This window comes from Drosophila hydei, unplaced genomic scaffold (genome assembly GCF_003285905.1).
Source record: "Drosophila hydei strain 15085-1641.00,03,60 unplaced genomic scaffold, DhydRS2 tig00000001-arrow-pilon, whole genome shotgun sequence".
Lineage (NCBI taxonomy): Eukaryota > Metazoa > Arthropoda > Insecta > Diptera > Drosophilidae > Drosophila > Drosophila hydei.
In genome coordinates this window covers 10,107,223-10,128,100 of record NW_022045643.1, presented here as the reverse complement: position 1 = coordinate 10,128,100, position 20,878 = coordinate 10,107,223, and the positions used below count along the sequence as shown (strand labels likewise).

The window sequence follows — 20,878 nt, the reverse complement described above, 5'->3', positions numbered from 1 at the left end:
AAATAATTTCGTAAGCTATGCAATGTTAGAAAATTTTATAAAATTTAATCAAGGAAAATTCAGAAATTATTCGAATATTTCTAAAATGAAAACTGTCTAAAAAATTGCAAGCCAATTTATAAAAGGGTTTTCCTCTCATACTATCATAATTATACTAGCACAATCCAATTTTAATTGTACTCATCATTAAGCATATTTACTATGTTTTTAGTAGCAATTAATTATGCGTGACTTTAGTTAAGCTAGAGCGACTAAGGCCTTCAGCTACGGAGCTCTAGTTAATTCATGAACAACAAGCTAATCTGGCCAATGCCAGGCCTTTAGCTCAAAAGTTAGCCTAGATCGCAGCTTAACTTAGCCATAAGTAAATAAATATATATATATTATCTCTTCTTCTTCCCATTTAAGACCCGAACTCAACAAAAAAGTAATCAACAAAATTTTGCATGCTGCGCATGAACTCCGCCAAGAGACAACAAATGACACCACAAAAACTGAAACGAACCGAACCGAAGCGAACAAAAATAAAAACACAAAATTATTTTAATTTTATGCTACATCTTGTGCATGTCTAAATACCCTAACTGAGGGTATAACAAGTCTGCATACATCTAAAAAAAATTAGCATAGCAAATGGCAAAAATTGAACAATTTATCGATTTGTTATATATATATTTTGCTTTATTATTTTTTCAAAATGTAGTACCCTTAGTGTATAAATAGTGTGTAGAATATTTTTTTTTATTTTTAGGAAACCACAAAATAGCTGCACGAATTATATATTTTTACAAATAAAATTTAGAATCGTTTTTTTTTAGTAATATTACAAGGTAAAGGGTCATTTCTTTTTTATTTATTTATTTTTTTTATTATTATTATTTTATTATTTATTTATCGATAGTTTCTAGAACAAATATTAATTGGAATGACATTGTTAGATATATGGAGTTTTTCTTTTGCAAATTTAATATTCATTTAGTTATATATTTCTTTTAATATTTTGTTATTCATATTGTTGTTGTTGTAATGCCCCTAATCTTCTGTTAGTGTATAGAACATTCGTTAATTATAGTAATTTTTAGTTTGCACATCATCTTCAAGCGTCAACAGAATTTTGCTTATAAGAGTTGACAGACCAAATGAGCAAAGAATTCAGCGTAGGGTGTGGCAAAAAAATGCGCTGCTTGCAGAAACTGAAACAGAAACTGAAACAGAAACAGAGCCAGCGAACAGATACAGATACAAGATACAAGATACAAGATATGGCTATGGCTATGGCTATAGAGTTATGTGCATGTGAGCATATGAGAAATTTATGTGACACTCGCATTGGAAATTAACAGCGGACTGCTTCAAATTAATGTTGACACTTGTTGGCTTTGCATGTCGCTCGTTTCACTGCTGCAAATAACTCATTAGACGGGCCAAAGTCAGCTCAAGGCTATATCTAAAGGGGTATTCCAGGCCAGTCCAGCGCCAAAATAATTGTCTGTTCTTTTCTCTCGTATATTTTCTTTCGCTCTTCTCTTTCGCTAACCCTTTTAGCAACAACAGCAGCAGCCTCTGTGCGCAGAAACAAAAGAGAATCTCATTGTTGATGAATCTTTTCAGTATCCCCCTTTCAACAGCAGCCTCACTTCTGCCCACTTCACCAATCCATTTTCCTTGTGCCAAGAACTTGAACTTATCGACATGTCTATATCTATATTCCTCTGCTTCTTCTTCCACTCACAGTCGTTGGGCCTGTTTCGAACTGTTTCTGCCGGCTCTGTGCTGCCATGAGACCAGCTAAAGCTCAAGTTACTTAGAGATTTATATGCTAGGTGCAGAGAAATTACTTGATAATGATTAAGATTTATAAATAACTCGTTGCCAATCAAGCTCTTATATAATAATTTCAAGTCATATTTATCCCCGAAGTAACTATAGGCAATGTATTACTTTTGTCTACAAAGGTAGACAAGTTATTAAGATGACAGATAAAACTGTCGAGCTGTGAAGATCCGGGTTCAAATAATGTTATAAAAGTGAGGCAGATAGTACATGACTATATATAGTTATATATTTTATATCTATATATAGAGAGAATTTTCTTAGCTGTCAATTGTATTATTTTGTAATTTCAAATTAATATTATTTTTTAATTTTATATATTTTTATTATAATTTTAGTTACATTTTATGCAATTTCGCTTGAGAACATAACAATTTTTTTGCATATTTAATTCAATTTTAAAAGGATTTTTAATTAATTAAGCTATAAAAAAATTAACTGATAATTTATTCAGCTCTGAACTATCTCTAATATTCAGATAGAGCTAAGTCAAGTCTCACAAATATATAAATAAAATAAAATATATAAATTTTCCTTATAGCCCCTAAGCATTTTATACTATTCAGTTATCTACAATTATCTACGGAAACTTAACCATAACATAATTCTTAGCCCAAAAATATATATTTTATTTGTTTAGGTTTTTTCAATTTTACTTTTGATGTTGACGTACTTAACGATGTGTAAGCCCCGATTAACTTTTCTTGTTTGGGTCGCTGCTTTCTAGTTTCGCGTAATGTCCAAATGCCTGGGATAGGATACCCAATGCCCAATCGGCTCAAGTCATAACACGCATTAGTTTATCTGCTCGCTGGCTGGTTAACATTACAGCACTTGAGTTAAACCAGGCTTTATGGTTGCCTGCCTGTTTCCATGGATCAACAACCACTCTTCGCCTCTACCGTGGACCACATGTGGTGTTTGTTGTGCACACACACACACACACATAGATAACACTATTGCGGATTTCTCTTCATGTTCTGGCAAATGTTTGCCATTTGACAACAGCAGCAGCAGCTCCGACTCGAGCTCAGACTCTGTCTGCGGCTCTGGTGTTTTCTCCAATCGCTGCTGCTGATCTTTGGGCTTTCGAGCCTCGGCAACATTTCTATTATTTATGCCAGTTGAGCAACAGCAACAAACAGTTTCGATGCTCTTACACTTTTCACACTTTCCATGTAGCAATTAAATATATAATTTGCTTAACTTGTTTTGTGTCAAAACTCTGGAAAATACATCATAATAATGTTATTCAAGGAGCACTGGGATGCTACATGGCCAAATCCGATTACTATAGGTGCGAATAAGTTTTGGTTCAGATTTAACACTTGATATCTAAAAACCAGTTGGGAATTTTACAAGTTCAGCTTGCTGCCACTTAAGGGCAGTTCTAGGCTAGACGTTAACTTCCGACAGCCGACCTTCAGAGAGATATGTCTCTGTATATGTAACTGGTTATGGAGTAGCTCTTGAAAGATCTTTTTGCTCGGCTGGGCACGATTTTGATTGAAAGGCAAATAAGCTGCCGTTTTAATGAAACAACAACAGCAGCAGCAACCCAGGGGATGGCAAGCAAATGAAAATCCATTTGATGACGATGACAGCGACAACAACAAAGCGCATAAATCATTTGCGCAGACAGCAAATGCAAATCTTTGCAGATTAAGACAAAAACAATGCCGCATATAAATAAACGAGCAGACAGCTGAAAATAAAATTAAAACCTAAGCCTGTCAAACGCTATCGACTAGATAAGCGACGTCAACTCCAGCGTCTATCGTATATCGAATTTGGTATACACTCAGTGCTGCGCTCTAAGCTTTGACCGCATCTCATCTGAGTGCGTTTCCACTGTTCGCGTTAGCTGTGTGTGAATATTTGTTTTAATTAAATGCCAATCGATGTACGTAATTGCAGGCACATTAGGCAAAACTATCGCCGTGGCTAAAATGCCAGACGTGAGTATTATCTGCCTTAATTGAAATCAAAGCTGACATTAATTGACTAAACCGATAAGCTGGCAGTTGAAAGTTGTTTTTGTTTTGCCCGCGTGTACATAGATCCATGTAACCGTAGGCTGCAGTTACTCTCATGTAAGCGTTTTGCATGCTGCATGCATCAAAATAATGCCCACACCACACTCTATAAATTATTTGGATTTAAGTGCAAAATAAATATGTATCAAATAAAGCTATACATCCATTAGAAATATTTTAGCCAATATTTTCCATGTGATATAATAAAATAAAAATTTCAATTGCAATTTTTAATACATTTCGTTGTATTTTTTAATGCATCCGCTATAATAAATGAAGCTTGCTGATAGATATGAACAACAACTGCAGCTGACATCAATTATCAATGCGAAACGGACTCAACAACAAACCAAATACTCAAACAGTGATGTGTTATTAAAGTTAATAATTTTTATAATCACTGTAATTACCATTATTATTGTTATTATCAAAACAAAAATAAGGCAAAATAAAAGCAAATTTCGTTGCCTTGACTTCATATTGATAGCCGCCAATAATTTGGCAAAGCGAGCAAGAGCTAAGCTAAGGTCTCCCTCCAAAAAAACTTGATCTTAGCATTTGCATTCGAACAAATTTTGCAATTGAAGGTCGCACATACATATAGATTTCTATGAATGTACGAATAATAGCAATACACATATATATATATTTATTTTCGTTATGGTAATTAAATGCGGCAAAATAACACAAATTCGTGTTGCTCTAAGCTTGAAAAGTCAGGTTCAGCCTGAGAGCAGTAAAACAACAAAAGTTGCCAAAGGTCAATGGATATGGTTTATCTTGAAGTATTTCCTATGGGGCGTTGCTGAATTCCTACAAAATCAGCTAATACTCTATAAGCATAACGTTGAAGGTCAGCAAACTTGGGGATAAAACACAATAAAAAATTATTGGCATATTTAAAATTAAAGAAATAAAATATATTTTGTATGAAAAAGTTTTATTCATTTATAGAATTTATCATTAAAAATGCAAAACTCATTTTATATCTCTTTTTTCCTCTCTGCTTGCAACTCTGTCTGTCATATTCTTTGAGTCAAGTGCTCCACACATCCCACACACAAAGGCATATTTGTTCATTTTAATCAATATTCGCTTCGTGCTGCTTTGTAAATTAATCAAAATTGTAATTAATTGGCAAAATTGCATACATTGAATAATGCACTTTACGGCTTACAACGATTTATAATGCTTTGCATTTGCCGATGCAAATCGCTGTCGCCAACGTACAAATTGTCTATCGAGTAATGCCACCGGGTATAGGAGTCAATCTAAGTGTGTATGAGTGTGAGTGTGTGGGTTGCGATTAGAAGGTCGCTTGTGTGCGCTCGGTCTATAAATTCCAAATTGCCATTCAGTTGCCTTTTGAATGGGCCATTAAGCTTTGTTTCCCCCGTAGAACAATTGAATAATGAAATTTTATTCTGCAAACAATTCAAATTTATGTTGTAGCTGCTGAAGTTAGTCTTAGTTGTAGACAGTGCTGTCAGAAGTGAAAAAAGTCAGATAAGTCCGAGTTTACGATTCTCAGAGTGCGTCATTATTTACACGATAGTATTATTATTATCTTAGCATGCGATCGTGGCGTGCAATTAGAAAATTTATCGATTTTCGAATAGTTGCTATTCATGTATAAAATCTATCATTTATGCCCATCTCTATGATGCTGCTGCATCCGCTCCTTACCTCCATAACTCTCTCCCCTCTCCGCTCTTCTCTCTCTATCTCTCTCTCTCTCTCTTACACACTTGCACTCGCCAGCTATTTGTGCATCTAGTTGCTCGTGCATGCAACATTTCATGCAAGAATTCTCAAACCTGAGTTCGTGCTCTTGGCCAGATGCACTCATTAATGCATAATTGTACACAATTAACTGTGAGCCAACTGCGAGGCAGATTAGCCCACGGGGCAGCGGGAGGCAGGGGCACAGAGGCTGAGCTAATGGCGATGCTGGAAATTGCCAATCAATGTGAATATTGCAACAATTTGCCCAAGCCCCGAAAACCGCAACGAACTTTCAGATAACTGCAGATACATGAGCAATTGTTTGTAATCGATATCTGTGAGTACAAATATGTATTCGAGTACGAGTACAAGTACAAGTACGAGTACTCGCACTGAGTACACACTCAAGCAAGTACTTGTATTTGCTCTGGTTTTCTTTTCTGTTTTATTTATTTTTTTATGTCGCCACAAAATGCAGCGCGTGAGCGATTTTCCTTGCAATGTTGTTTGTTTAAACTTTTAACGCTTTTCAGCTTGACTTGATTTTGGGGCGTTCGCAATACCAGCAACAACAACAACAACAGTGAGAGCTATAGCAATAACGACGTTGAACTCGTTTTCCCACGTTGGAAATTCTTCAATTTGCATGCCACAAATGCGCAATCACAACTGACACCTTTTCAGATGTCGATAGATACACGTACTACACTCACTTCAGATACTCGTATTTGTGTCAAGTTTTTTGTTGTTGTTGAAAAGTTGATTTTCTTTCGAGCTAAGGGGCGTGTATTAAAAACATTGCAGACAAAGTGATTAACGTAGGTATTAAATTAATTAATTTATCTTATATAGACTTCTGTTATATAGTTGAGAAGTTGATTTGGCGCCATTCAGAATCTTCAGATTTAAAATGAACTTGGTATTTTAAAATACTAAATACTGATTTTTAGTGTTTTCTAGATTAAATAGGAATTCCAATTAGATATATCCTGGTGTGCACGGGAAATTCCAATCAGATGTGTCCAAAAGTTATTTACTATGAATTATTTACTATGAATCTGAATGTCTACAAGATTAGAAATCAACAAAACTATCCCACGTTCCCAAAAATAAAGCATAATATGCCTGCACTAACTGAGAACTACAAAGAAAGCCAAAAATCATTAAGAAAACAACTGTGCACAATCTTTAATGCGGGGACATGGCTAAGCGGTAACCGAAAATTGGCAAAAATGCTACGGACGCTATAAATAAACAAAAATAAATGAAAAAAAGCGAAAAATACGTGTAAGTACATTGAAAAAGCGTGTGACAAAAGTTTAGAAAACAAAAAATCATTGTGAATAAAATAAACAAAGCAAAAAACAAAATGTATACAACAAATTTGACACCAATTTTTGTAACGAAATTTGTTATACGGTTTATGAATGGGAAAATAATTGTGAATGCTGATAAATAACATTTTATGATACGCAATGTTCATTGGAGTCAGTGGATTCAATTGTATAATAGTTCCGTTGGCACGACTGGCTCAACTGGTTCACTCCCTCGCGTGCTGCGGCTCTTTCCGGCTGCCACGGAATCCGTGTCAGAAATGTTTTCAAAGTCAAAGTCGAAACCGGACCTGCCCATCCACATGAATATTTAAAGCAAAAATCTTGCTTAATTTTATTCAAATTTAAATGCGCTACTTAATTACAGCGCTTGAATTTACGTGCTCAATGTGGATGCCACTCAATGAAAACACGGGTTCAACCAACTCCGCAACTTCGGGATCCATTAATCCATAGATAAACAACGGCAAAAACAAGCAGCTTAAGCCATATCACTGACACTATGATAAATGCGCCTCGACTCATTAAATCAAACCACAAACTGTTTTTTTTTTGCCAGGTTTTTTCACAAATTTTATTTTTATTTTCATTTTTAGTGAGAGTGGCCGAGGCGTTTGAATTTTTAGCTCTTTGTCGTGTGGCATAGGCAAAACATGTTTTATGTTAATTAGTCTCTTTTCACAGTTTTTTTCTACGCTCTGCTCAAAAATCATAATTAAGTCGTACATCCCGTTCGTTGGAAAAATTGTTGATTCCATTTGCGCTTTAATCTCATTTGGTGTAATGTATTTGCGGATCACTGGAGATTTATTATCGTCCGTGCTATGTATGTGCATATGTGCAGACAAATATGCTTGTTTATGGTTATTTTTGGGGTTTTGGCAACAAACTAGCCACGACATTGGACATAATACTTATTAATGGATTCCGTTCGAAGGTTGATTTACCGACTTTAACAAATTTTAGTTAAGGCATTTGCTAAAAATAATTGGATTATTGCTGAGGATTAAAGAAACAAACTTGTATTTTATAAATAGATGGAGCAAGGCATAGCCTATTGGCTTGCAGATATTTGTTTATTAAATTTTAAATACATATTTACTTTAAAGAATCACAAAGTAAATAATTTTTAAGCCACGAACTGAAGCAGACAAAGCTACAAGACTTAATTGAACCAGCTCGTTCCATGTAGGTACTCGCTGTGAATTGCCTTTGGACTGAACTGGTTCGTAGCTAGAACTTTACCCAATGAACCAAAACGTGAACTATTTTAACTGTGGAATTGAAATTGAACCAAAACATGAATAAAGCTTAAAAGTAATAAAGTTTTAGTTAAAAAACAGAGATGTACACATATATGCTTGATCTAGTTATATTTATGCCTTTGCATCTGTAAGACTGTACATATTATTAGTATGCAAACATTTGCGAATTGCGTGTAGCATACTTCTGGGTATATTTGCTTAGTAAGGAAGCGTTTTTATGACTGGTACGTGCTCGTCTCTTGGTTCTTGCACTGTGAACCAGTTTTTGTGAAGTTGTCTTATTTCTGCGTATCGTTTAAGTTGCATATACATATTTAAACGCTGTCAGATAACTCAACTGCTTGTTGCACTGTTGCACATTTCAATTGCTTGCCGCCGCGCAAAGCATTTGCGAAAATGCATTCATCAGCATAATTAAGTCGTCAATAACTGCCCGACGTCTATGTGTGTATGTGAAGTGGACAATTTATGTCATTAGCAGACGAACGTGCAGAAGGCCAACGAAACTCCAGTCGGACTCGTCTGCCACATTGATTTATTAGGTACTACATGTGGCATGCCCATGCTAAACTATATATGTATGTAAGTGCATACAAATAATAACATACACATATGCACATACATATATATATATATTATATAACTGGCAACAGTATGTACCGTTACTTGCCTTGTTAATGAGCACACATCTCAGCTTAAGCGAAGGAGAGAGAGAGAGAGAGGCAGTGCGAGAGCGAAGCATGTGCTCATCTGTGGGCCAAGCACGTGAGCAGCCATCTCGCTCACTCTAGTGGCGACCCCAGGAGGAACAGACCAGACCAGACCCAGAAGCACAAAGAAATGTGCATATTAAGATAAGAATGTAATGGTCAGACACAGCAGATCAACAGCCGGACAACTGTACAGCCAGGCAGAGCTGACAGTGGCCGCCAAAAGTTGGCAGCCAAGGAATGCCAACAGTTTCAGTTTCGGGCATGTACCATGTACAACATGCACTCACAACTTGCAACTTGTTCGTGGTGCCTAACGGAGGTGGAGTGAGGCAGATTCTAGGCTTTGTCTGAGTCGTCAGTCTGGTTTCTGGATATTTTTTTTATTATATTTCGTATGGCATTGCCTCAAGCTCTGAAATGGGTCAATTTAGTGACAAGCGATGGCGTTGCGATCCAATGCCACTCTACAAGACACAGTCTGCCATCTACCATCTAACAGCTAACTGCGGACAGCGACATGCTTCTCTCGTTGAAGCAACTGCTGCATGTTGAACAGACCTGACACATAATAATCATTGTAAATGGACTTTCTTTTATCTGCTCTCAGGACATTTTAGAGCTGCACTTACCATTAGCTAAGACTAAACTAGAAATAGAGAAATAAAATAGATTTTCGATATTTTATAATAATTTTTGATAGATTTATTGTCAAAGTTCTAATCTAATAAAAAAAAATAAATAATCATAAAATTTTTATTAAATTAAATGAATTAAGTTGATTTGACTTAAAATATTTATCAACTTTTGTGCTATTGTATATTAATAATATAACTAAAAATAATCTTTGCCTATGCCAAAAGTGAATCACTTTTAGTCGTATCATCAGTTTCCTCCTTCAATTTTATACAACTTCCAGGAAACAAACGCTTTTATCGGCAAAAAAACATATATTGTATAATAAATATTATATGCACAGATTCAAGACCATTTTTCAAAAATACCCAATATTATCAACCAGCTAAAAAGAACTCATGAAGTGGGCTTCACGTTAGCGAAGATAAGTGAAGCCTCATTGAACAGTAAAGATAAGAGCTTTATCATAGCAGATATTTATGCTGGAATCATGGTTTATTTAAAGGTAATTTAGCTGAAGGTAGGCGTAACAAAAGGAAAACATCTGTGTGTTTTATCTGCTGTATAGAAACTATCCACCCACAGCTTTGCACTCGGACTTTATTGTAATCAATTAAGCTGGAGAATTATGGAACTGTCGAGGGCAATGTCTGTTGGCATTGTTTGCGTGGGCGGAGAGTGACCAGAGTGCATTGATATAGCTCTGCCAGCAACAATATATATTTTATTGCAATGCCTTTTGATAGAAAGGTAGGCGGAAACTTCAAGGCGTAAATAAATTAGAGCAACATGACCAGCAACTGAGTGGCTTAACTTATCAATCGAACGATTATATTTGGTACCCAGTGCCTGGCTTGGCATGGGCAAAAAAAAGGTTTCCAAGCGACCCACTCGCTTTGGCCAGCACGCAAACGAGTCACGAATCTCGGAGACTCTGGAGCCATGAGCAGCCATAAGATTGGCCCAGCTGCTTAAGCCTAAAGATGATGCCAAGCCAAAACGCCTTTTTTACTTATTAATATAACCCACTTTCATGCTCGTGCCGCAGTTCAATAACAAAATTTTGAGTCTATAAAATGAAAGGATAACATTTAAAAGAGAGTTATCAAATGAATGCAATCAATTGCAGTCGCTTTTTCGTAATATGAAATATGAGAGAGTCAAAATGTTAATTAGACGACTAAGATCTGCAACTAAGTTTATGTACAATCTTGAAAGATATTATATATAATGATGTATATGCTTATATCTAAGTGAAAAACTATGAAAATAAATGAACTCAAAAGAAATGTCTCAAATAAAACAAAAATGAACTGGAAATACTATTGAACATGAGTCCAGTTCACCGTTCATGGTTCACGATTCATCATACATCAAGATCGATTCGGTTTCCTAGGTCAGGTTTATGCGCCTCTTATTGCATGCACAATATGAATACGCGATATAAAAGGTGCCAGGGAGTGATTGTATACGAATATAAATTTATGCAAATAAATTGAATTTTATTATACATTTATATTTGTATATATATATATATATATATATATATATATATATATGCTTTACTTACCTAACGTAATTCCTGTAATGCTTTGTTCGTTTTTACACAGCAATAATATCTAAAGAAATCTAAGAAAAAAACTAAAAAAGTTACTTTCTTCGCACAGACACTAAAAGTTTATTTGAATAATTTAATATTCTGTGCTTGATATTGGCAGCACATTCAACTTTTATTTATGTCTAAGCACGCAGAACAGCGCATTATTGAAGCTTTGATAGACAGTTGTTATACACTATTAATATTTTATTGATTTTAAATGCTTGTCAAAATCACAACAAATGGAAAAAGTTGCACAAAAATTTGCCACGACGAACGCGTCAAAAACGAACGAGCCTGAAACCTCGACTGAACCTGAACCGGAGCTGAGCTTCAAACTTTGAGCGCGTGAGCGAACACAAGCACAAACGCACATACGCTCGTTCAATCGCTCACGTACTCTCTCGACCTCTCTCAGTTTCTGTTTTGTTGTGCTTGTTGTCATTGTGTCTGTGTTAGTGTTTGTGTGTGCATGTATGTGTGGGAGTGTAAAACCAGTTTGCTTGAGTTTAACTGCTTGCCACATGTGGCAAATGTGTTTGTTTGCTTGTTGCGCTTGCTCTGCCGATCTACCCCTTTTTACGTCTCCTTCTATGGTATGGTATGGCGATCTCTTGGTTTCTCTTGCTTACGTTTGCGCTCTGCACGCTTTATACTGCCTTTGCCAGCAACTTTTTAAATTAAAAGCCAACAAACGACGTTTTTTCAATTCTTTTTCATTTCGTCGTTCTCTGCTTCTGCTTCTTTTCTTCTGCTTTGTTTGTCACATAATCAAAACAAACGCGATCTTCGATCACGATGCGTTCTTTGCTTTTGTTTTTATTTCGACTTCTGGTTGTGCCCGTTGCTGTTGTCGTCGTCGTCTCTCGTTCTTTGCTTGCGTTTTGTGCCTACGCCGCAGCTCATTAACTTTTTACAGCTACTGTTTCTTCTCTCTTCATACGAAGTACGTAATTAATTTGATGGCCCCGAATTGTTAGAGACGCGCGCATAGCCGCCCAGATAAGCCCCCAACCTCCAGGCCCAACGTGCCGCTCCACGCGAGGCAGTCGTAAATTGCCTTGCGTCAAATCAAATTAGTTTCAGAGTTCAATCTGTCCATCCCAGCGAGCATTAGCAGATGATTTTGTGTGTGCTCAGAGTCTTTTTGGTTATCTCTGGGGTTTTGTCTAAAGCTTGACCTTACCAAGAGCTGTTGGTCATTTAAAGATTTTTTTACAGTTAGATGCAAGACATGATAACGGTTAACGAATTAATCGATTTAAAATTGTAATTTTAGTTTGTTTATTTATATATTGTTTTGTAAACTAACTTTGTTCCATATCCCACATTGCCAAATGTTCCTTTCCAGATGTTCCTGGTTCGCAACTCTAATCCATAGTGTGTGTGTGTGTGTATGTGTGTACATATGTGTGCATGTAAAAGTAGGTACGCTGTAAACGCTTAAGCTGGTTTTTAGCTGTGCCACATTTATGTAGATTTTGTTTGGTTTAAGTAAACATATCTTATCTAGTGGTGCCACCCACACAGGCCGCATGAATAAGGTGGGCAGTGGATGCGCTTTGCAGTCTGTTGCAGCTAGAGGTGTGTGTTGCCCAATATGATGGGCTGGGACGTGACACGAGCCAAAACTAATCGAAGGTAAATCGAGTGCAGCTCCCAAAAGCCCCGCCTTATGGCAAAACAAAAAAACAGAAACCAGTTAAAGTAAAGCCCAAGAAATACAAGCGACCCACGTCAAGAAAAAGGGACATGGTGAACATAAATGCAATTGAGAGACATGGCCATAGGATATGCAACATGTCAGCTGCGACAGGCCACAGCGGAGCTTTGGATGAGCCAAGAGCCAGGCTCATGACAACCTGCAATCAAGCGCCAGAAGGCAGCCAGCAGAGGTTGCAGTCTGGGCCATCATGAACAGGCTGCATGCAATCGCGTAGGCAACAAACGTCATTGCAACAATGAGGCGACATTTGTGCGAGAGGCTTTAACTTAAATTATGCGCCAAGAAGCAAATAAGGTCTCCACTCGCCACTCGCCGCTCGCCAGTCGCCATAATAATGCTAATGCATGGGCTATAATCAAGTTGAACGTTGCACAAAGTCATGGTCATGTTTGTTGTTGCTGCTGTCTTTCCCAGCTGGCAACAACAACAGTGTTGTTGAGACAACGGCCAAACAACAACCGCAAAAAACAATTAAGTCTGAAACACTAAGGAAAGCCACATAGAGAGCATCCAGACTTATACAAATATATGGCTTTGTGGCAAGCCAGCAAATTTTCAAGCAGCAGCTGTTTTATCAAATCAGCTCGTGCCACAAACATTTCTGCACCTGCGGCACCTCCAACAAAGTTTAATATTTCGTTAAAGCGACAATTTAAGTGCTAATTTTTACCCAAAACAGCTGCGTGCAAAGAGAACACGAGCCAAAATTTCGAAGGGGGAATAAAACAAACTTTAATAAGCGCAAACTGGTTGCAGGATGATGCCTACTTAAATTGGGTTTTGAAGTCGTTGTCAGTTCGCTCGGTCAGACAGCGCTTGGAGTCGACTCAGCTGCTGGTAAAAACAAACACATCGAGGCCTTGGGGGTTCAGCTTTTCAATTCTGTGAGAGATGGAACAGCTCCCATTAGACGTAATCGTGGCGCAATTGTCGTTGATTGTTGTCGTCCGTTTTTCTTGTGCTCTTTCTCAGCTAGCCCCTCTTTCCAAATGTAGATGATTAGCTAAAATGCGTGCGAATCTTCATTGCGTCGATGACAATTGCTGATGTCAGCAATTTATTTAGATTTACATAACAACAATTGTGTGTAGTAAGTAACTTATCTTGCTCCCATTCTGCAAATGCATACATTTTAGAGGTTTATATATTTAAACTGAAAATTGTAAAGTTATGGCAAATTTAAATAGAAGGCAATTTAAATTGCGCGCCCAATAATGCTTATCGAACTAAAACCAGTATTTATTATCTGCAGCCAACTCACTCTTATCGAAATGTTATCGAAAGTGTTTAAAGCATCATGCATTGGTGTTGTAAAATGCCAAACTAGAAGAAGCAGCTGCAGGCTTATAACAAATACTGTAAACAAAAATAATAATAATACCTAGCACACAATGAGATCCAACAATGGCCAGCATATCCCTCAACGTTATCGGGTCATTAACAGCAACAAGAAATTGAAAATAATACACAGAGCCTCTGTACCGACAGTCCAAAAAGCGGCTAACAAACGATTTAGCCAAACAAAATTGAAGCAGAGCAATTTGTTGTCTCAACCAGAAGTATACCAGGAGGAGGAAATGTCCCAATTGAGTGATATGGAATATATGACAGAAGCAGAGGCAGGCACACATCGTACACTATGAAATTAAAAACTAATCAATTATCCCTATAGATGGATCACGCCGACAACGAGAAACACGCTCTTAAGACATTGACATCTACGATACGACCGTTGCTTCAGCTCTTTTCCGATGATTCCTGTTCACCTAAAAACACAGATCCTGCCATTCACAGTACAAGAGCCCAGGACCCAACACAGGATACCCAACAGATTGTATATAAAAATATCAGTCTTTCCTCTGAAGAGGAAGAAGAAGAGGAGGAGGGCGGTGAAGTGGAAGACAAAGTCTCATTACACGATGAACATAATGTATATGTGAATGACGAAGCTTTAAGGGTACCAGAACATAAGCCAAATCGTCCAAGACCAGACAGTCTCAGTCGATTTGAATGGTCACCAAAATCAACAAACATATTCCTGGATCTATGGGAAAAGAACTTAAAGGAAATTCGAGGTCCACGAAAGAATTCCCTCATACACAAAGAAATGGCCGAGGAAATGAGCGAATATGGACCAAGTCATAGAGAAATCAAATCAAAAATGGACAATATGTCTCGAAAATTCAGGTGTGTTATATATATATATTTACGTGTATATAAACATAAATTATTTTCTAAACTAGGTTAGAACTGAAAAAGATAAAATCTGGAAATCCTACAAATTGGCGATATTTTAAAAGAGTTCAATCTTTGTTAATTGGAACACCCTCTGTGGATTTTGAAGAAATTATATTCGATAATACGGGTAAGTAGCTTAAATAAACATATTAAGAATTTTTTATAGACTGATAATGAAAACTTCTTAATGCAGAGTCGTCGACATTTTTTAACTCGGACAGCAGTGATGTGGAAAATGAAAATCATAGCAATTCACAGGAGCATAAACAATTGGAGCATCAACCTATGCCCACAGACGAGACTGAACACGTCGCAGAAGACTTAGAAGAACAAGATCAAGTAGATGAAAAAGTAGAGCAACCTCCGGTAATTTTACCAAGATCAGAGAAAGACGATTATCATTACGCATCCAGAGAAGTTCCAACAAATCGTATGTTGGATATCGAAGAAGAGAAGTTAGTTATTGAGAAACAGAAACTACAGGTCATGAAACATATATCCAGAGAACTTACATCGATAAGCAAAACGTTAATTGAATTGCTACGAAATGCAAAATAAAATAGTAAAGATTGCGTACTTAAAAATATTATTATTAATAATTCGTAATTTAAAGTCTGACAATATTTTTTAATATGAAATGTAATATTAAATCAAATTCTAATTAGAAAAATAGTGTTAATATTAACACAAGGCTTTTTAGTATTTTTTTTTGGCATTGTAAACTAGAGTTTACCGGAGACGGTCACACTTTTTAACACGCTATGGCAAAGCCTATAAAACAAGCAATGTTTGTAATAAATGTTCAGGAAGAAGAGGCAAAGTGCACAGAATCACAGTTGGATATATTACTTAAAATCCATGATGGCCAGTACAGGCTAGTAAAAAAGAAAAAACGCAGTTCTGTGTGGAACGTGTACAGGGAAATTGCCCGTCCGGACGGCACTAAGCTAAAATGGAGATACTATTGCTTGGGATGCAAGCGTGTAATGCAATCAACTGGAGGTACTACGTCCAATCTGCGCATACACAAATGCCATGTGCGCTATCTGAAGCAGCACGGCAAAGACGCCGATTCTTCGAAGACGCCACACATCCGTAACAATGAGCAAAGGATGCCAATGGCATCGAGTAAGCGGCAAATTCAACTGTACGATGAGTTCAACGATACGAAGACGACAGTAGAATACAGCGATGAGGAAGATGACTATGAGGAACTAAACATCACATCTGCCTCGAATGTAGAGGTGAGTGCTGCCCAGTAGACGAATATGCTTCTAATTTGTCTCTCCTTTAATAGATTGAGCCAATTGGTTCACCGGAAACAAATCATAAAACCATTGAAAGACCACTTATCAAGTTGTTCTCAGAGGATGAGGCCTGGCCACCCGAAATAACCGAAGAGCATCCCATTGAAATAGACAATGTTACTGAAGATGTATCGATGGATTTCAGTAAGGAAACAATTCGACCCAATTCTGCGAACGAAATACACATTGACGGCAATGCGATCTCTGAGGCCGAAAGCTATGCCCGAGCCTGGGCGCACGCATTTCTCAAATTGAGCGAAGAGCAAAAATTCTATGCGAAACGATCGATTGATGAGCTTCTAGTATTGGGCAGATTGGAACGGTTAAATCTTTCGACGGTGACATCGCTGACCACCAATTTGTAAGGCTCGAATTAAGTACTCTTTAACATGGCTAACATAGGTTTAATTAAATTAATTTTTATATAATATAAATATATATCCCCATAGAAGATGAAAAATTCTGAAAATGTAGTTGCTTTTTAGTTGGACCTAATATTTCATTGCCATTTGTTCTTGCTCTGAAGTTAAGAGCAATTGCAAACGAATCATCTCAATGGTTTTCTAAAGAATAAATCTTTCTATAAGAAATCTTAAATAATTGCTATCCTGATCCTAATTTAAACAGAGATAGATTCTAGGCTTATTTACATGTAAAATCTATTTTTACTATATATAGTTAACCCAATAAATGATGAAATGTCTTTTCATATTTTTCAATTTTTTTATTTTTTCCAATATATTTTTTAGTTTTTTTTTGTTTGTTTTTCTTTGTTGCATTTTGCATTTTGTATATACTTTTCTTTCCTGTGAATTACAAACTGTTTGCTCTCATCTGCTTTCGCTTGATGTTTCGTGTACATTTGCGGGGCATATATTGAATAAGTTTCTCCTGATCTGAATTTTAGTATTACAATTAAATGTGACTTTCAGTATTGAGAGCTTACGTATTTCAGATGTATCTCAATGATGGTACAATCAATGAGGTGTCTGTGTGTATGTGTGTGTGAGCGTATGTGTTGCATAAATGAATTCATTTTTAATGTTAGATTTTTTGGTCAACATCTTCGATACGAAACTCTAAAAATTGAAAGCTGGTAACAAACACGTACAACAAAACTTTCATGTAAAATTACAAATTCATGATATTCAAATAATTATTTTTTGTTTTCTTTGTATAAATATGTGTATAAATATAGATATATATATAAATATCTATATATAAATATATATATATATATATCTATATACATATATAAACGTATGCATATGTATATATGCATTTTTTGCCTCTAATATATTAATTTTAGGCTTCTGTGTCTATGAAGTTTATTGTTTGCCTTCGCTGATTTTATAATACAATTTGAAATTTATGCAATTTTTTTGCCATGCACACACATAAATATGGTATATCAAATATATCATTGAATTGAATTTGAAGTTGTTGGTTTTTGCATTTTTTGGTTTATCATTTGTAAATTTTACATTTTGGTTTTCCTGTTGCTTGTCCCAGATGAAAACAAAACATAAAATATGCGGCGGCCCATTTACAAATTTATACATGGACGAATTTTCATTTCCACCTGTTGCTGTTGATTATTTTTCTTGTTGTTGTTGCTGCTACTGCATCTGTAGTTGATATTGTAGTTGTTGTTACGGCCTAATGCAATAGTTGCTGCTGCTTGTTGTAGTAGTTTTTGACGATTGACTTTTTTTTAAGTTTGTTTTTCTTTTTTGTTTTGTTTAAGCGGTGCTTTCTGTTGTTGTATTTTGCAGCTCTTGAGCGCCGTTCTATGAGATGGGGTCGGGCAATATGTCAGATATTGAAATAATAATAAATAATAAAGATAAACAAAGTAATTAAGATCGATGGCAAATGTTGGAGTAATTTGTATGCTGTTAAGTCTAACACATTTCGTTGCATCATGTTAGCCCCACAAATAAATCTATGTACAGATACATATGTAACGTTAATTCAGCGGCGCGCTGTCACATGCATTCTAAATGAAATGTTAATAACCAAAAAGCCTCTTATGTTAACTACCCAAACATATATATATATTTATGAATATGTATAGGTATGTGTGTTTGTGAGTGTATGTTAGTGGTTAATTATGAGCACGTTTTAATGCATTATTCTCGTTAGTTTGTAGTTGCCGCCACCGAAAGCCACGCTGTTGTTGTTGTAGTTATTATTGTTGTTCTTGCAGTGCTGCTTGTTGTTAAAGATGTAGTTTTTGTTGTTGATGTTGTGGTTGTTATCGTTGGTGTTTGTTTGTTTGCTTTTGGCTTTTAGTTCATTACCTGCTGTGACTGCTGGTCCATGCCACCGCCGCCAGGTCCATTGGGTTTGCGATTCTGACGACGTGGACGTAACGGTCCTTGGCCGCCTTGGACTAAAAGCAGAAAAATAAAAACAATTTGTTTCTTAATCAACTCATTTTTTAACATTCGCCATGCGAATACTTACTGTACTCGCCACCATCACGACGCGGCGGTGGTCCGTTGCGTCGGAAGAAGCGTCGCTGGGGTCCACCAACGCCTCCACCACGACGCGGCTGTCCATCGCCGCCTCGCTGCAGACCATCAGAATTGGAATCATGAACGCCATGTTCAGCACTGCCATCGCCGCCACCTAGTACGCGACGTGTCTGGCGTGGATAATAGTTGTTGTAGCGACGTTGTCCGAGTCCACCGGGTGGTCCGCCGCCACGTGGAGCTCCGCGTGGGCCACCGGGTGGACCACCAGGGCCGCCACCGGGTCCACGACGATAGTTCTGACGTGGCTGGCGTGGACCCGACTGCATTTGCTGTTGTTGCTGGCCATCCAGCTGCTGTTGCTGCTGCTGTTGTGCAGGCGCCATTTCATCACCTTCGTTGTCACCCTCGCCAGGTTGCTTGCGGCGATTCTTCTTCATCCATGGGCGGAAGTTGCGACGTTTGTCAGCAGCAAACTGACTGCCGCGCACCGGCTCTCCAGATGGCCCAGTTACGTTAGCCGCCTCGTTGCCCTTCTCACCAATTACCACATCGAATTCAACAAGTTCACCATCGCCGACCGAGCGGACCGCCTTCTTCGGATTGTTGCGCGCAATGGCACTCTGGTGTACAAAGACGTCCTCTCTGGTGTCGTTGCGGTTGATGAAGCCGTAGCCGCTCTTCACGTTGAACCATTTCACGGTGCCGGTAACTTTAGTGGCTGCAAAAAATGTTTAATTTGTTAGGTTAGATAAGTAAACTAATTTTTCACAATTATTTAATCGATAAATAACACAATTACACTATAACATAAGATAACTTTGAAATATGTTAACACTAATTCTGATTTATTACGATAAAACCCATGAAATCATTTAATACCTATCAAAACAACGAAGAAATCCTGTCTGTTTCACATGCCGAAAAAGTTTCTATTGGGTGCCCAAACTACTGTGTATACAAATAAAGTTACCAAAACAATGAACACACACACACACATACACACGTATATTTAAACCCGTACAATTCACTCTCGTTTGGGGTAAGAGAGTGCGCGCACCGATAGACTGAGCGAGTGAGAGAGAGAAAAGAAAAGAGAACTGGCAGCCAGAACGACGGCTAACAAATTGGGTTGCCAGCATTTGTTCGGTCAGGCGTATGATGGGGCCGCGGGGGTGGGCTGTGCCACCGGCAAAAAGTAGAATTTTCATTTCGTTTCTTGCGCCGCTTTTCACATGCGGCTGCGGACGAGCCGGCGAATGTATGAATTTATATGTATGTATGTGCAGCATACAAAATGGCGGCGCGCGTATATTTTAAGACACGCACACACACACATAAACACGCACATTTTTCACATATAGCCCGCCGTTCCTTTCATTGCTATTTTGGTAGCACTTGCCATGTGTTTAGATGAATGAAAATGTAAATTAATTTGTAAGCTTACCAACTATTTCCTTTGGTGGCGGCGCGGGCTTGCCCTGCGCTTGCTGCCCCTCATCCTGCTGTTCTTCCTGGGCCAGCGGCTGCTGCTGTTCAATGGGTAGCTGCTGCTGTTTTTCCGAGTCTGCCATCTTTCTAGCTACGTTCGTTGTTCTTCTACCTCAAACGCACACACACCTACACACTCGAGCTTCCAAAAATAAAAGCAAGAATAAATAAAGTACCCTCTCCTGCTGTTTTGTACACGGAGTGCGGCAAAGCTTTCGTCTGCTGGTTGCCGCAACTTTGTTTTTTCTTGACTTGAGTTTTTGGCTGCTGATTTCAATTAATCGGTTGGTGTTGGTAAAAGTGCGGTTCGAGTTGTGGCACTCTTTCAACTACCACTTTGATGTTATTTTCGAGTGTGATGTTAAAACACTCACTCGCAGGGTTTTCTTGGCGATTCTATTTTGTTCGCAAGCACAGGAAGTGAAACATGGCAGCTATAGTAAGTGTTGTACAATTTTTCGATTGCTCTAGCACATAGTTGCTTTAGTAATATCGATAGGTGT

General features: G+C 37.5%; 4 protein-coding genes across 4 annotated transcripts in view; 2 read left to right on the top strand and 2 right to left on the bottom strand.

Moving 5' to 3' along the window:
• LOC111604405 (semaphorin-5A) overlaps window positions 1–11,305 on the bottom strand; it is a 44,510-nt gene extending 33,205 nt beyond the window's left edge. Inside the window, exon 1 of the mRNA XM_023322457.2 lies at window positions 11,110–11,305. The gene's annotated coding sequence lies outside the window, so the exon portion shown is untranslated. The remainder of the gene's footprint in view (window positions 1–11,109) is intronic.
• A 2,863-nt stretch (window positions 11,306–14,168) lies between these two features.
• LOC111604454 lies at window positions 14,169–15,658 on the top strand. The gene is made up of 4 exons (XM_023322532.2): window positions 14,169–14,481; window positions 14,535–15,049; window positions 15,106–15,227; window positions 15,294–15,658. The coding sequence occupies exons 1-4, from the start codon at window positions 14,254–14,256 to the stop codon at window positions 15,656–15,658; spliced, it is 1,230 nt and encodes a 409-aa protein (XP_023178300.2). The 5' UTR covers window positions 14,169–14,253.
• A 170-nt stretch (window positions 15,659–15,828) lies between these two features.
• Window positions 15,829–16,841, top strand: LOC111604456. The gene is made up of 2 exons (XM_023322534.2): window positions 15,829–16,344; window positions 16,398–16,841. The coding sequence occupies exons 1-2, from the start codon at window positions 15,862–15,864 to the stop codon at window positions 16,770–16,772; spliced, it is 858 nt and encodes a 285-aa protein (XP_023178302.1). The 5' UTR covers window positions 15,829–15,861; the 3' UTR covers window positions 16,773–16,841.
• Window positions 16,842–18,136: 1,295 nt separating this feature from the next.
• LOC111604412 (Y-box factor homolog) lies at window positions 18,137–20,854 on the bottom strand. Its single transcript, XM_023322468.2, has 4 exons — window positions 20,332–20,854; window positions 18,877–19,605; window positions 18,711–18,802; window positions 18,137–18,197 (listed from the first exon to the last, which is right to left on the bottom strand). Exons 1-4 carry the CDS (start codon window positions 20,456–20,458, stop codon window positions 18,150–18,152), a joined length of 996 nt encoding a protein of 331 aa, XP_023178236.1. The 5' UTR covers window positions 20,459–20,854; the 3' UTR covers window positions 18,137–18,149.
• Between the last annotated feature and the right edge of the window lie 24 nt (window positions 20,855–20,878).